Raw genomic sequence first — 15,967 nt, 5'->3', positions numbered from 1 at the left:
CTGATGTCAGTGTTTTAATATGTTTATTTGGCCAAGATATGAGGGGTGCATAACTTAATTTTTATATAAAGAGCACAGTATTCTTTATAGTGGACCCAAAACTAAACTGGTAAACTCAGATAGGTAGGCTCTCGTGTTGTATTTAAAGTGAGTGATTGGCCGGGCGCGGTGGCTCAAGCCTGTAATCCCAGCACTTTGGGAGGCCAAGATGGGCGGACCACGAGGTCAGCAGATCAAGACCATCCTGGCTAACACGGTGAAACCCCGTCTCTACTAAAAATACAAAAAAATTAGCCGTGCGTAGTGGCGGGCGCCTGTAGTCCCAGCTACTCAGGAGGCTGAGGCAGGAGAATGGCGTGAACCCAGGAGGCGGAGCTTGCAGTGAGCTGAGATCGCGCCACCACACTCCAGCCTGGGGGACTGAGCAAGATTCCGTCTCAAAAAAAAAAAAAAAAGAAAAGAAAAGTAGGTCCATCATTTGTAACAAATGTACCACTCTGCTGCTGGGGGATGTTCAAGAGAAATGTCACATAGGTGAGATGTCTTATAGGTCCACTGAATTTCACAATTAGGTGGTTACTGGTAACCATTACCAAACTGATTCACTAGAGTGTGAGTGGAAGCCTGATTATAAAGGGTTGAAAAGAGGTTAGAAAATAAGCAGAAGGAAGCCAGAGGCCTACTTTAAAAGTTCAGTGATAGAGCTGGAGCTGGATTCAAGTGTGTAATCAATTTTCGTTTTTCTTTTTTTTCTTTTTTCTTTCTTTTTTTTTTTTTTTGAGACGGAGTCTCGTTCTGTCGCCCAGGCTGGAGTGCAGTGGCCGGATCTCAGCTCACTGCAAGCTCCGCCTCCTGGGTTCCCGCCATTCTCCTGCCTCAGCCTCCCGAGTAGCTGGGACTACAGGCGCCCACCACCTCGCCCGGCTAGTTTTTTGTATTTTTTTAGTAGAGACGGGGTTTCACCATTTTAGCCAGGATGGTCTCGATATCCTGACCTCGTGATCCGCCTGTCTCGGCCTCCCAAAGTGCTGGGATTACAGGGTTGAGCCACCGCGCCCGGCCAATTTTCGTTTTTCGTTTTTTCTTTTTTTTTTTTTCAAGTGTTATTTCAGTGCTCCACGTGCTCAGAGAAATTTCTCTATTAACAAACTATGGAAATGATCCCTGAAAGTATAGTCTTTTTGTGCTTTTCTTTCTTTCTTTCTTTCTTTTTTTTTTTGAGATAGGGTCTCACTCTCACCCAGACTGCAGTGCAGTGGTGCTATCACGACTCACTGTAGCCTGAACCTCCTCGCTTGGGCTCAGGTGATCCTCCCGCCTCAACCTGCATTTTTTTAGAGTCGGGGTTTAGCCATGTTGGCCAGGCTGGTCTGAAACTCGTGGGCTCAAGTGATCCACCAGCCTCAGCCTCCCAAAGTGCTGGGATTACAGACATGAGCCACCGCACCTGACTGAAAGCACAGTCTTTGTAATCCATCTTCTTACCCTACTAACCCCATCTCTCCATCTCTCTTCTCTCCAACTTACCACTCTTATGCCCAGTCTGTTAGCTGTGTGTTGGCTTGTTCCTTAAGTGGGATCTCTCCATGTGACAGGAAAGACTGGCCAGTAGCAGTTATATGTTTACACAGTCCTTGCAGACACTTCCAGATAAGGAAATAATTCTCTTCCCCAGTGTCCATATAGCAAATCTCTTCACGGGACAGATTATCTTCAGCCGTTTCAGGCTTTCATGATGATCATAGCTGCGAGCCCCAGAGATTAAGAGACATGATACTCCTAGCATCTATATATCAAAATTTAGGGATCCTGTACCTGTTATTGGTAAAATCATATTTCCTTGATTTCTGATGAGGCTTTTTTTTTTGAGACAGAGTCTCACTCTGTCACCCAGGCTGGAGTGCAGTGGCAGGATCTCGGCTCACTGCAACCTCCACCTCCCAGGTTCACACCATTCTCCTGCCTGGGCCTCCGGAGTAGCTGGGATTACAGGCGCCTGCCACTGTGCCTGGCTAACTTTTTGTATTTTTTTAGTACAGACGGGGTTTCACCGTGTTAGCCAGGATGATCTCGATCTCCTGACATCGTGATCTGCCTACCTCAGCCTCCCAAAGTGCTGGGATTACAAGCTTGAGCCACCGCGCCTGGCCTGTTTTTTGTTTTTTGTTTGTTTTTTTTTTTTTTACTTTATTTATTTATTTTTGAGACAGTTTCGCTCTGTCACCCAGGCTGGAGTGCATTGGCGCAATCTTGACTCACTACAACCTTCGCCTCCTGGATTCAAACAATTCTCCTGCCTCGGCCTCCCAAGTAGCTGGGACTACAGGCGCCTGCCGCCACGCCTGTCTAATTTTTCTTTGTATTTTTTAGTAGAGACGAGTTTTCATTATGTTGACCAGGCTGGTCTCGAACTCCTGACTTTGTGATCCACCTGCCTCGGCCTCCCACAGTGCTGGGATTACAGGCATGAGCCACCACGCCAGGCCTCTGATGAGTTTTTAAATCTTTTTATATATGTTTGTTAGCCATGTATTATTTACTTATTTTTCCATGAGGTTGTCAGTTTTTGTTTATTGGCAAGCCTCTATATATTCTGAATATTTTGCCATCTGTTAAATATACTAAAATATTATTGCCTGTAATGTTTTTACTTTAACTTGTATATAGGGTCTTGTATTTTCTTTTTTTTTTTTTTTTTTTTTTTTTTTGAGACGGAGTCTCACTCTGTTGCCCAAGCTGGAGTGCAGTGGCCAGATCTCAGCTCACTGCAAGCTCTGCCTCCCGGGTTCACGCCATTCTCCTGCCTCAGCCTCCCGAGTAGCTGGGACTACAGGCGCCTGCTACCTCGCCCGGCTAGTTTTTTGTATTTTTTTTTTTTAGTAGAGATGGGGTTTCACCGTGTTAGCCAGTATGGTCTCGATCTCCTGGCCTTGTGATCCGCCCGCCTCGGCCTCCCAAAGTGCTGGGATTACAGGCTTGAGCCACCGCGCCCGGCTGGGTCTTGTATTTTCTTCTAATACTATAATAATTTTGGTTTTTAAATTTTAGCTTTTTTTTTTTGAGATGGTGTCTTACTCTGTTGCTCAGGCTAGAGTGCAGTGGTATGATCTCGGCTCACTACAACCTCTGCCTCCTGGGTTCAAGTGGTTCTCCTGCCTCAGTCTCCTGAGCAACTGGGATTACAGGTGCCTGCCACTGTGCCTGGCTAATTTTTGTACTTTTAGTAGAGATGAGGTTTTGCCATGCTGGTCAGGCTGGTCTCGAACTCCTGACCTCAAGTAATCAGCCCGCCTCCACCTCACAGAGTGCTGGGATTATAGGCTTGATTCACCATGCCTAGCCTGAATTTTAGCTTTTAAATATATTCAGAGTTTATTTTGGTGCATTATTTTTTTCTGAATAGTCATTTGTTCCAAAACCATTATTGAAAATTCTATCCTTTCTCTCTGATTTGAGGTGCCACCTTTATCACAAAGGAAACTCCCAGTTATTCCTGCATTATTGTTTCTTTACTGTTTACCCAATTCTTTATCAATTCTATGTCTATCCTAATAGCTTTCTGCCTTAAATTCTACATCTTTTTGTGTGTGGATTTTGATGTTTAAACAAGCAAGTTGCTCCTATGACTATTCTTTTTTTTTTTTTTTTTTTTTTTTTTGAGACGGAGTCTCGCTCTGTCACCCAGGCTGGAGTGCTATGGCCGGATCTCAGCTCACTGCAAGCTCCGCCTCCCGGGTTCACGCCATTCTCCTGTCTCAGCCTCCCGGGTAGCTGGGACTACAGGCGCCGCCACGTCGCCCGGCTAGTTTTTTGTATTTTTTAGTAGAGACGGGGTTTCACCGTGTTAGCCAGGATGGTCTCGATCTCCTGACCTCGTGATCCACCCGTCTCGGCCTCCCAAAGTGCTGGGATTATGACTATTCTTGTTTAGCATGCCTGGCCACTCCTGTGAATTATTTTATTCAATGTGGATTTTAGAATTTTGTTAAAAAGTATTCTGTTAGGATTTTTATGAATATTGCATTACACTTTTTTTAAAGAGAATTAAATCATTTATTGATTATACATGATAATGGATGATACACAAGCTTCATTCCCATCTATATTTTTATCTGGTACCATTATTCAATTTAGATATATTGCATAGGATGTGCCAACAATCACTTTTATAACCAGTAATTCCATGATTTTGCTTGGGCAATCCCTTTTAATGGTGAACTTCAGGTCACAACAGTAACTATCAGTTCAACTACACCAAGGTTTCCGAAGACAATGGCTTCTCAACCCAAGCAGGTTGTATATAAATTCCAAATAGAACCTGGCATCACCCTGAAGGAATTCTAACTTCACACTGTTGGGGAAATTTACCAAGATGGCTTCAGAGTAGACTAACTTTACACAGCACATTAAAAAAAAGACATTTATTCAGCGTCACGATCAGACTATTACATTTAGCAATCAACAGCATGGGTGCAAAAAAAAAAATCTACATTAAAACCCTTTGTTGGAATGCTTTACACTTTCCACAGAACAGAAACTAAAATAACCTGTTATACAATTAGTCACAAATACAGTCCTCGAGTTTTTTGCCCATACACATGAGTATTTGTCTAAAACATGTGTTCTTTGTAGCAGTTAGGCCCTGCCACCGCTGTGCTTGGCTGAGTTCACAAATCTGTTGTAATCTGTAGCTTCCCTGTCACTTCTCTGGCTCTCCTCTCCTGCTAAGATTTGTTTCCTAATTGAAATCTTCTGCCACTGCCATAGCTACTGCTGCTCCTGGAACCACCATAGCCACCTTGGTTTCATGGTTTTGCAAAGTATTGGCCTCCACCGCTATAGGGGCCAGAGCTTCTGCCTCCAAAATTTCCTCCCTTCATGGGTCCAAATTTGAAGACTGATTGTTGTCATTGCCAAAATCATTGTAGCTTCCACCACCTCCAAAATTGCTTCCATCATTACCAAATCCATTATAGCCATCCCCACTGCCACCATATCCACCACCACCACGGCTGCCACCAAAGCCACCACGACCGCCGAAGTTTCCTCCACAACCGAAGTTGTCCTTCCCACCGAAACCACCTCCACGACCACCACCAAAGTTTCCAGAAGCACTTCGACCTCTTGGCTGGATGAAGCACTCGCCGTCTCTTGCTTTGACGGGGCTTTCCTGACTTCACACCTGTGGCCATTCACAGGATGGTATTTCTGAATGACAATCTTACCCACGGAGTCATGATCATCAAAGGTGACAAAGGCAAAGCCTCTTTTCTTGCCACTGCCTCGGTCAGTCATGATTTCAATCACTTCAATTTTCCCATACTGTTCAAAATAATTTCTTAGGTGATGTTCTTCAGTGTCTTCTTTAATGTCACCAACAAATATCTTTTTCACAGTTAAGTGGGCACCTGGTCTTTGAGAATCTTCTCTTGAGACAGCTCTCTTCGGTTCCACAACTCTTCCATCCATGTTATGTGGCCTTGCATTCATAGCTGCATCCACCTCCTCCATAGTGGCATATGTGACAAACCCAAAGCCCCTGGAATGCTTGGTGCTTGGATCTCTCATTAACACACAGTCTGTGAGCGTTCCCCATTGCTCAAAATGGCTCCTCAGGCTCTCATCGGTTGTTTCAAAGCTCAGACCTCCAAGGAAGAGCTTCCTCAGCTGTTCGGGCTCTTTAGGAGACTGATTTAGACATGACTGGCAGGGAGAAGACAGACTTTAATGATGCTTCTTCGGCGGTGTCCACGGGCAGAAAGTCACTGTTTTTTTTTTTTTTTTTTTTTTTTTTTTTTTGAGATGGAGTCTCACTCTCTCACCCAGGCTGGAGTACAGTGGCGCGATCTCAGCTGACTGCAACCTCCGCATCTCAGGTTCCAGCTATTCTCCTGCCTCAGCCTCCAGAGTAGCTGAGATCACAGGTGTGCATCACTATACCTGGCTAATTTTTGTATTTTTAGTAGAGATAGGGTTTTGTCATGTTGGCCAGGCTGATCTTGAACTCCTGACCTCAGGTGATCCATCTACCTCAGCCTCCCAAAGTGCTGGGATTACAGGCGTGAGCCACTGTGCCCAACCTGCATTGCACTTACAGAAAGTTTTTTTTTTTTTTCCTTTTGAGACAAAGTTTCATGCTTGTTGCCCAGGCTGGAGTGCAATGGCATTATCTTGGCTCACCGCAACCTCTGCCTCCCGAGTTCAAGTGATTCTTCTGTCTCAGCCTCCTGAGTACTCCTGAGTAGCTGGAATTTCAGGCATGTGCCACCACGCCTGGCTAATTTTGTATTTTTAGTAGAGACAGAGTTTCTCCATGTTGGTCAGGCTGGTCTGGAACTCCCAACCTCAGGTGATCCACCAGCCTCGGCTTCCCACTGTGCCTGGCCATGGAAATTTTAGGACAACTGACTTGATAAAATATTGAGCCTTGCCACTAAAAAACATGCACGAGGCCAGGCGCGGTGGCTCAAGCCTGTAATCCTAGCACTTTGGGAGGCTGAGACGGGCGGATCACGAGGTCAGGAGATCAAGACCACCCTGGCTAACATGGTGAAACCCCGTCTCTACTAAAAAATACAAAAAACTAGCCGGGCGAGGTGGTGGGTGCCTGTAGTCCCAGTAAACCCGGGAGGCGGAGCTTGCAGTGAGCTGAGATCCGGCCACTGCACTCCAGCCTGGGCGACAAAGGGAGACTCCGTCTCAAAAAAAAAAAAAAAATGCACGTTTAGATTACCATTCATCATTCAGACTTATTTTTTGTGTACACTAATCAGCCTTCCCTTCTGATTTCTTGGTTTTTAGACTTGTAGCTTTTTAGTATATCTTGATATCAGGTCAGGCAAAGCCCCCTTTTCTATCTCTTATTTTTTGACTTTCTTTGAACATTTCATCTTCTCTTTGAACTTTAGAATCAGCTTGTCAAGTTACGATTTTTAAAAATTGCAATGAGGCCAGGCTCATATCTGTAATCCCAGCACTTTGGGAGGCCGAGGCTCGTGGATCACCTGAGGTCAGGAGTTCAAGATCAGTCTGGCCAACATAGTGAAACCCCATCTCTACTAAAATCACAGAAATTAGCCGGGAATGGTGGTGCAAGTCTGTAGTCCCAGCTACTTGGGAGGCTGAGGCGGGAGAATTACTTGAACCTGGGACGCAGAGGTTGCAGTGAGCTGAGATTGCACCACTGCACTCCAGCCTGGGTGACAGAGCAAGGCTGTGTCTCAAAAAAAAAAAAAAAAAAAATTAGCTGGTGCAGTGGTGGTGCCTGCAGTCCCAGCTACTAGGGAGGCTGAGGCAGGAGAATCGCTTGAACCTAACCTGGGAGGCAGAGGTTGCACTGAGCCGAGATCACGCCACTGCACTCCAGCCTAACTGAGGCCTTGTCTCAAAAAAAAAAAAAAAAAAAAAAGAGATTTGATAAATATTGCATTGATTTTTACTCTTTAAGTTTTAAAGTACTGATACCTTCATGATTGTTGAGTCTTCTAGAAATGGGTAGTTATTCATTTAGGTATTCTTTTTCTGTTTGTTTTTCAGCTAGGTCTTCTTTTAGATTAGTTGGTAATAGATTAGTTTTTTCATATAGGTCTATACATTTCTTGCTAGGGATATTTCTATTTATGTTATATTTTGTTATAACTATGAATGCATTTTGCCTTTCAATGGCAATTACTATAAGACAAGAAAGTTACTTATTTTTGGGCCCAGGTGCGGTGGCTCACGCCTGTAATCCCAGCACTTTGGGAGGCCGAGGCAGTCAGATCACGAGGTCAGGAGATAGAGACCATCCTGGCTAACATGGTGAAACCCCGTCTCTACTAAAAATACAAAAAAATTAGCCGGGTGCTGTGGGGGGCGCCTGTAGTCCCAGCTACTTGGGAGGCTGAGGCAGGAGAATGGCGTGAACCTGGGGGGCGGAGCTTGCAGTGAGCCGAAATCGTGCCACTGCACTCCAGCCTGGGCGACAAAGCGAGACTCCATCTCAGAAAAAAAAAAGACAAGAAAGTTACTTATTTTTATATGTTGACCTAATTTTAAGCTACCTTATACAACTCTCATTAATATTCTGTAGAACTAGAATTTAAACTCTATATGAATGTGGACCTTATTCAAACACTGTATCCCTAGCACCTAGGCAATGCCTAACATGTTACTTTAACTTAAGACATATTTTATTTATTAATTTTTTTTGAGACAGACTCTCGCTCTGTCACCCAGGCTGGAGTGTAGTAGTGCGATCTTGGCTCACTGCAACCTCAGCCTCTGGGGTTCAAGCAATTCTCTGTCCCAGCCTCCCAAGTAGCTGGGATTACAGGCGCCCACCACCATGCCCAGCTAACTTTTGTATTTTTAGTAGAGACAGGGTTTTTACCATGTTGGCCAGGCTGGTCTTGAACTCCTGACCTTGTGATCTGCCCACCTTGGCCTCCCAAAGTGCTGGGATTACAGGTGTGAGCCACCGAGCCCGGCCACTAATATATATTTTAATGAATGAATGATGGCATTTTAGTTGATTCTGTTGCATTTTCTGGATAGACAATTTTTCCAATTTTTCAACTATTGTAATCATGAGACTTGGTAGAGATTGCTCTGAAATTCATGTTCTGAAGTACCCTTTCTTCTATGTATACATCAATATTAGATAAAACAGAAAAAGGTAAAGTTACACAGCTATGACATGCAGAAACAAGAACTATTTCTTTGTACTTAAAACAGTGTTTAGAGGCTGAGTAGGGTGGTTTGTGTTTGTAATCTCAGCACTTTGAGAGGCCAAGATGGGAGGATTGCTTGAGCCCAAGAGTTTGAGAACAGCCTGGGCAACATAGGGAGACCCCTGTCTCCACAAAAAGTAAAAAAATTAGCCAGGCTTGAGTCTGGGAGTTTAAGGCTGCAGTGAACTATGATCGTGCCACTGCACTGAAGACTGGCTGACAGTTAAGACTCTGTCTCTAAAGGAAAAAAAAATGCTTATTTGGAGAAATAATCCCTGAAAACTTTTCAAATTTGATAAAGAATATTAATGTGCACATTCAAGGTCAATTAACTCCAAGAAGAATAAACTCAAAGAGATCCACACCTAGGAACATTATGGTCAAACTGCCAAAAGACAAAAACAAAGACAGAATATTGAATGCAACAAAAAAAAAAAAAAAAAAAAAAAGCAACTCATCATGTATAAGGGATCTGTAACAAAATTAATAACTGACTTCTCATCAGAAACCATGGAGGTCAGCTGGGCGCGGTGGCTCACGCCTATAATCCCAGCACTTTGGGAGGCTGAGGCGGGCGGATCACCTGAGGTCAGGAGTTCGAGACCAGCCTGACCAACATGGAGAAACCCCATCTGTACTAAAAATACAAGATTAGCTGGGCGTGGTGGGGCACGCCTGTAATTCCAGCTGCTTGGGAGTCTGAGGCAGGAGAATTGCTTGAACCTGGGAGGCGGAGGTTGCAGTGAGCTGAGATCTTGCCATTGCACTCTAGCCTGGGCAACAGGAGTGAAACTCTGTCTCAAAAATAATAATAATAATAATAAAAAGAAACCATGACGCTCAGAAGGCAGTGGAAAGACATTCAAAGTGCTAAAAAAATATTGTCAACCAACAATTCCATATCCACAAAACTATACCTCAAAAATGAAGGAAAGGCCAGGTGTGGTGGCTCATGCCTGTAATCTCAGCACTTTGAGAGGCCGAGGAGAGGATCACTTGAGCCCAAGAGTTTGAGACTAACTTGGGCAACATAGTGAGACCTCATCTCTACAAAAAAGTAAAAAATCAGCCAAACGTAGAGGCATGCACTTATAATCCCAGATACTTGGGAGGCTGAGGTGAGAGGATTACTTGAGCCCAGGAGACTGAAGTTGCAACAAGCCAACATGGCACCACTGCACCCCAGCCTGAGTGACGGAGCCAGACTCTGTCTCAAAAAAAAAAAGAAAATGATGGAGAATGCAGACATTCCCAGATAAACAATAATTGAATTTGTCACTTGCCCTGCAATGTGAGCCATTCAAAATGAAAGATTATTAGACAATAACTTGAGTTCATGCAAAGAAATAAACAGCATTGGTAAAGGTGCTGGTGTGGTGGCTCACGCCTGTAATCCCAAAAATTTGGGAGGCTGAGGCCAGTGGATCACTTGAGGTCAGGAGTTCGAGACTAGCCTGGCCAACATGGCGAAACCAAATCTCTACTAAAAATACTAAAAATATAAAAATTAGCCGGGCATGGTGGTGGGTGCCTGTAATCACAGCTACTGCTGAGGCAGGAAAATCGCTTGAACCTGGGAGGCAGAGGTTGTAGTAAGCTGAGATCAAGTCACTGCACTCTAGTCCGGGTGACAGAGTGAGACTCTGTTTAAAAAAAAAAAAAAAAAAAAAAAAGTAACACAGTACAAACATAGTATATTTTTGTTTGTTAATTTTTAAAATTTTTTCTCCAAAAGCATGAGGCACCACACCTGGCCTAGGAGAAAAATTTAATGTTAAACTTTTAAAATAGCCACAGAAAGAATAGCAGTATAATCTGTACCTTCTAAACCAGAAGAATAAAGAAGTACTATCTAACACTTTACTAATTCAACAATAGGAAAAAAAGCAAAGACAGAGATTGATAAACAGAAAACATTTAACAAGAACGAAGAAATAAGTCCTAATATATCAATAATTATGTTAAATGATCATAAATGGATTTAATTAATTTGTTACACACAGAGTCACAGACAAAAGTTGACAATAAAAGAATAAAAAAAGTCAGCAAGTAGTAATTAAAAAGGCTGGTACAACAATAATATCTAGACAAAAAGATTAAGGTAAAGAATAAACCATTAGAAATAAAGACAATATATAAGGAATAATCTAGCAAAAAGGTAGCATAATTTGGTGGAAGAATGCAGTAAAGGCTGGATGAGGCTTATGCCTGTAATCCCAGCACTTTGGGAGGCTGAGGTAGGAGGAACTCTCAAGTTTGTTCTAAGCTTCTTTAATTTTAAACAAACGTTGTACTTTAGAATGGTTTTAAATTCACTGAAAAGTTGCAAAGATAGTACAGAGAATTCCTGTGTATGCTTCATCCAGTTTTTACTTCATTTTTTTTTTTTTTTTTTTTTTGAGACGGAGTTTCGCTCTTGTTGCCCAGGCTGGAGTGCAATGACACCATCTAGGTTCACTCCAACCTCCATCTCCTGGGGTTCAAGCGATTCTCCCGTTTCAGCCTCCTGAGTAGCTGGGATTACAGGCACATGCCACCACGTCCAACTAATTTTTGCATTTTTAGTAGAGAGGGGGTTTCACCATATAGGTCAGGCTGATCTCGAACTCCTAACCTCCGGTGTTCTGCCTGCCTCTGCCTCCCAAAGTGCTGGGATTACAGATGTGAGCCTCCACCGCCCTACCTTCACTTTTTTTTTTTTTTTTTTTTGAGACAGTTTCACTGTGTTGCCCAGGCTGGAGTGCAGTGGCCGTGATCTCAGCTCACTGCAACCTTCGCCTCCTAGGTTCAAGCTATTTTCCTACCTCAGCTCCCCCAAGTAGCCGGGATTACAGGCATGTGCCACTACTCCCGGCTAATTTTTGTGTTTTTAGTAGAGACGGGGTTTCGCCATGTTGGCCAGGCTGGTCTTGAACTCTTGACCTCAGGTGATCCGTCCACCTTGGCCTCCCAAAGTGCTGGGATCATAGGTGTAAGCCACTGCACCCAGCTTTGGACCCTCTTCATATTAAATTAAAATTAATGTTTTTGGAACACCTATTTGGCCATATACTGAGGAGGATGAGATCAAGTAAGTTCCCTCCTTGTAAGTCGTTAGAATTATAGAAAGAAAGAAGTGGAGCTCCTCTCCATCGTCTTTTCTTTTTCCTTTTTCGTTTTTTTTTTTTTTGAGACGGAGTTTCGCTCTTGTTGCCCAGGCTGGAGTGCAATGGCGCGATCTCTGCTCACTGCAACCTCCGCCTCCCGGGTTCAAGTGATTCTTCTGCCTCAGCCTCCTGAGTAGCTGGGATTACAGGTGTCCGCCACCACGCCCGGCTAATTTTTGTATTTTTAGTAGAGACAGGGTTTCACCATGTTGGCCAGGCTGGCCTAGCATTCTTAACCTCAGGTGATCCACCTGCCTCGGCCTCCCAAAGTGCTAGGATTACAGGCATGAGCCGCCGCTCCCGGCCTGCCATTGTCTTTTTAAAACTGAAACAGAAACAGAGAGCTCCTGGCAGATAGGACCAGGAGCCACAGTGAAGGAGGTGGCCTGTGATTAGGTTTTTATAAATGGGCAGGTATTAATCAGGGGAAATGGAGTAAAGGACACGACAGACATACATGGGAAAAAGTAAGGCCTGGGGCCCCTAAAAACTTGCTCGAGAGTAAAGGTAAATGCTGTGTGTCCACACTACTGTGGTAAAGCCGACGGTCCATACCAGGAGCCCATTTCGCAGCAGGGAAATTCGGGTGGTGGGCTTGGGCCCGTCGTTCTGGTAACTCCCCAGTAGAGGGCGCCATAAGCATGTGCGTCCTCAGCCTGACTGAGCTGTGGAGGCGGTGCGTCCTCCTGGCCCGGGGGCGGGGCCGTCGCGCTCACGTGACCTTTGCTGATGGCGGCGGCGGTGGTGGCGGAGGTGCTGGTGGCGCTCGGCGGCCGGAGCCGGATCCTGTAGCCGGGTGTGGGCCCGCGTCGGTCCTTCCCTCCTTCGGCCCCCTCTGTTGTCTTCCGGAGTGTGGCTGGCGGAGCCGGGATGGCGGAACGAGGCCTGGAGCCGTCGCCGGCCGCGGTGGCTGCGCTGCCGCCTGAAGTGCGGGCGCAGCTGGCGGAGCTGGAGCTGGAGCTCTCGGAGGGTAGGAGCCGGGCGGGGGAGAGGGCGCCCGGGGCCCTGCGGATCGCTGCGACTCGGGAGACCAGTCCCCGCCGCGCGCCCTGGCGGCCGTGCGGCAAGGGGGACGAGGGTGCAGAGAACCTGGCCTGGCACTCCACGACCGTCTTCCCTCCTCTCCCACCCCACTAAGTGGTTTCCTGTGGCTTTCATTGTTTTCCCATGAAGGGGACTAAGTAAGGGCTTGTGGGAGAGGTCCTCCCGGGCCCACACTGCTTCTGCTTTTCCTGCCCCCCAAAACCCGAGACAAAGCTGCGCCCTCCCGCTTCTGCCCAGGCGTCTGGGCCAGGTGGGATGAGGGGGAGGGCTGCGAGGAGGGTGGCTGACAGCTTTCTCCTTTCCTCTCCCCTTTTCGTAGAGGGCTCCACGCCTTGTTCCAGCCCCTTTCCCCCTTTCAAAAAGAGAAAGACACATGGGAAATCCACAGCAGTATCTATTTCTTCTCTTTCCTTTAACAATGCGCGATGCCTCCCCAGTGACAGGAGTGAGACAGCAGCGGGTGAGCCATTGAGGGTCCTAGGGAGATGAGAAGCAGTGGCATTAACCCAGAGAGACACTCAGTGCTGCTTTTAGACCACCTTTGTCATAAGAGGTTTTTTTTCTGGTGCCTGTTATTTGGGCTGAATTTTCCGCATGTGGTCACCTTTTGGAGTCTTTGAAGAGGGAGAGAGAGGAGGCTACCGGTTACTTGCCGGCATTCTTTCTTTTGACAATGGATTGGGACAGGGAGGGTTCGATTTTTCAGAATTTAAAAAAATGGGATAAATCAAGCCACTGTTATTAGAGAACTCCTTGTACAACAATGAGCGAAACACAGTGCTCCGTTGTGGGCATGTGATCAGGCTTGTTGGGCAGTTGTGATCAGTTCTCTGTAAAGTTCCTGTTTTTATCACTGGCTGCCCCTGAGACAAAAGCAGCATTTTCTCCAAGCTTGATACCAGTACTTTGATTGTGTCTCCAGAGTTGCATATTCTTGAATTCCTTGTGGAAGGCCCTCTTCACTAGCATTTTTCAAGTGGATCAAAAACTCTTGATTGGAAAAGCAGAATGTGATCAACCAGGATCTTATTAAACATTATTTATTGTTTACTTATTAAGGTATTATGGTTCTCTCCCCTCCAAGAATCCTTTACAATGAAAAACCAAAAGTAGAGTTGAATGTTATAAATCCTGTTGGGCATTGAAGGAAATAATCATTTTTAATAACCCTTTTAATAACCTAATGTGTAGGGAAGTGCTGTTTTTACCTGTACTTAACTATCAACGTGTTATTTTTCAATTAATTCAATTTTCAAGTTATTCTTTGGCCAGCCCCGGGAATCACTGGTGCTAGATTAATTTGTTTCTGTAAGGTGTTTAAGAAGATAGGAATCCTTTGGGTTTGTCTGCCCAGTTATACCTGTTTGAAATATTCACCAGGTGAATCCATTTGCCATAGACTTGAATGGCTGAGGTTTAGTTTGTTTAAATGTAAATTTCTTTAAGTTTCCCCCGCTTCGAAAATCGAGGGGCTTACCATCATTTCTGTCTCTCAAGATAACTCATTCTTCTCCTAAAGCGTTGACATTAAATCTGTGTTGACTTGCGTTAAAATCTGACTTTTAAAACTGCTATTTGAAAGTAACAAATCAGCTAGCTTTGATTAGTCAGAAAGAGAGAGGTTTGCCTGGATGCTTGCGTCAGAGGGAGATTAAAAATAGGAGTTGATTGCTTTCACACGGAGAGGGAAATCCTGGAAGCTCCTTATTCTGGGTATATCTGCTTCCAGCTGATTGTTGTTTACATCTCTGGGTGTTTCTAGACATCTCTAGAATGTCTAGAAATATTCTGAGGAACTATTTCTAGGACCTCCACTGATTAGCTCACCTCTCTCTCCTTCAGAAAGGTGTGAAACTTCTTCAAATTGTGAATGCCAAGGCTTAAACATTTTAAGGACAAGTGCGTGGTTTGCTTTCCAATGAAGGATTATTTTGGTTGGCATCTGACTTGGTTTGAATTTGTTTCTTATAGATTTATACTACACTTCTCATATTTCATCTATTTTAGCAATGGATGACTCTGGAAAAAAATACAGTTGAAAAACTTGGGCCTGCAGTGTCAGCATATTGGTCATCTTTCTTGCTTAAAGTACAGGGGACAGTTGGCTGGAGTAGATAGACATTAGGAATTCAAGTGAAGTTAAAATAATCCAATAGTCCCAATATCTGTGTAGTATGGTGTTATTTGTGATGTCTGTAGCAAATTTAGAGGTAAGTTTTGTTTGTTTTGCATTTTCTGTACAGTTACTCTGCTCTAACATAAGTACTTTGCTTTTTTTGTTTTAGATGCTTTTCTTTTGTTTGCTTATTTGTTTTTTTTTGAGATGGAGTCTCACACTGTTGTCCGAGCTCAGCTTACTGCAACCTCCGCCTCCCAGGCTCAAGCAGTTTTCCTGCCTCAGCCTCCCCAGTAACAGGGATTACAGGCAAGCGCCACTACTGCCGGGCTAATTTTTTTGTATTTTTAGTAGACAGGGGGTTTCACCATGTTTACCAGGCTTCATCTTAAACGCCTGACCTCAAATGATCCACCTGCCTCAGCCTCCCAAAGTGTTGGGATTACAGACGTGAGCCACCACTAAAGATGCTTTTAACTGTGTGTTTATCATGCCTTGCTGACATTGGTGCACTCATTTCTCTATTTTCTTTTCTTTTTTTTTTTTTTAGGTTCAGGCTGTCATTGGTCCTAATCATAGCAATAATCTGAGCTGTTTGCTGTTAAAGAATTTTCTTTGTGTTTGCCTGTATTTTCAGCTGCAGGCTTTGGTAATAGATCAGCCAACTCTGTGCTGAAATGCAGGTTTGTGCCTGCTTTAGGCTCTGCCGCAGAGCATGTTGCAGAGCCCTGTGATGTGTCTGGTGCTTCAGGCAGGTCACCAGGCATTTTCCTGGTTAAAACCTGCTTCTACCACAAAAAGAACAGGCTGAAACTGCCTGGAAATCATTTAAAAATTGAATTTTCATGTAAGGGTGAGCTTTTCTATAGATGAGTTGAATAGGTGGAAGGTTTCTGCAAGTATTTCTGTGACTGAAATTTTTAATGATCCACATATTTTATTATTATATC

General features: G+C 44.5%; 1 protein-coding gene and 2 pseudogenes across 6 annotated transcripts in view; 1 reads left to right on the top strand and 2 right to left on the bottom strand.

The window, feature by feature from the left end:
• Positions 1–1,104: 1,104 nt before the first annotated feature.
• On the bottom strand, positions 1,105–1,180 carry LOC115900242 (annotated as a pseudogene).
• Positions 1,181–4,036: 2,856 nt separating this feature from the next.
• On the bottom strand, positions 4,037–12,500 carry LOC104679737 (annotated as a pseudogene). The gene is made up of 2 exons (XR_004059728.1): positions 12,315–12,500; positions 4,037–5,703 (listed from the first exon to the last, which is right to left on the bottom strand). The product of XR_004059728.1 is annotated as a heterogeneous nuclear ribonucleoprotein A1-like (transcript).
• A 71-nt stretch (positions 12,501–12,571) lies between these two features.
• The window catches only part of DIP2B (disco interacting protein 2 homolog B), a 261,827-nt gene continuing 258,431 nt past the window's right edge, over positions 12,572–15,967 (top strand). For all 5 annotated transcript variants that reach the window (XM_030939864.1, XM_030939863.1, XM_010385341.2 and 2 more), the window contains exon 1: positions 12,572–12,827. In XM_030939864.1, coding sequence (XP_030795724.1) covers positions 12,728–12,827 — 100 coding nt within the window. In that variant the 5' untranslated portion in view covers positions 12,572–12,727. The remainder of the gene's footprint in view (positions 12,828–15,967) is intronic.

This window comes from Rhinopithecus roxellana, chromosome 10 (genome assembly GCF_007565055.1).
Source record: "Rhinopithecus roxellana isolate Shanxi Qingling chromosome 10, ASM756505v1, whole genome shotgun sequence".
Taxonomy (NCBI): Eukaryota; Metazoa; Chordata; class Mammalia; order Primates; family Cercopithecidae; genus Rhinopithecus; species Rhinopithecus roxellana.
The sequence above is the reverse complement of the archived record's forward strand: the minus strand, read 5'-3'. Positions and strand labels throughout refer to the sequence as shown.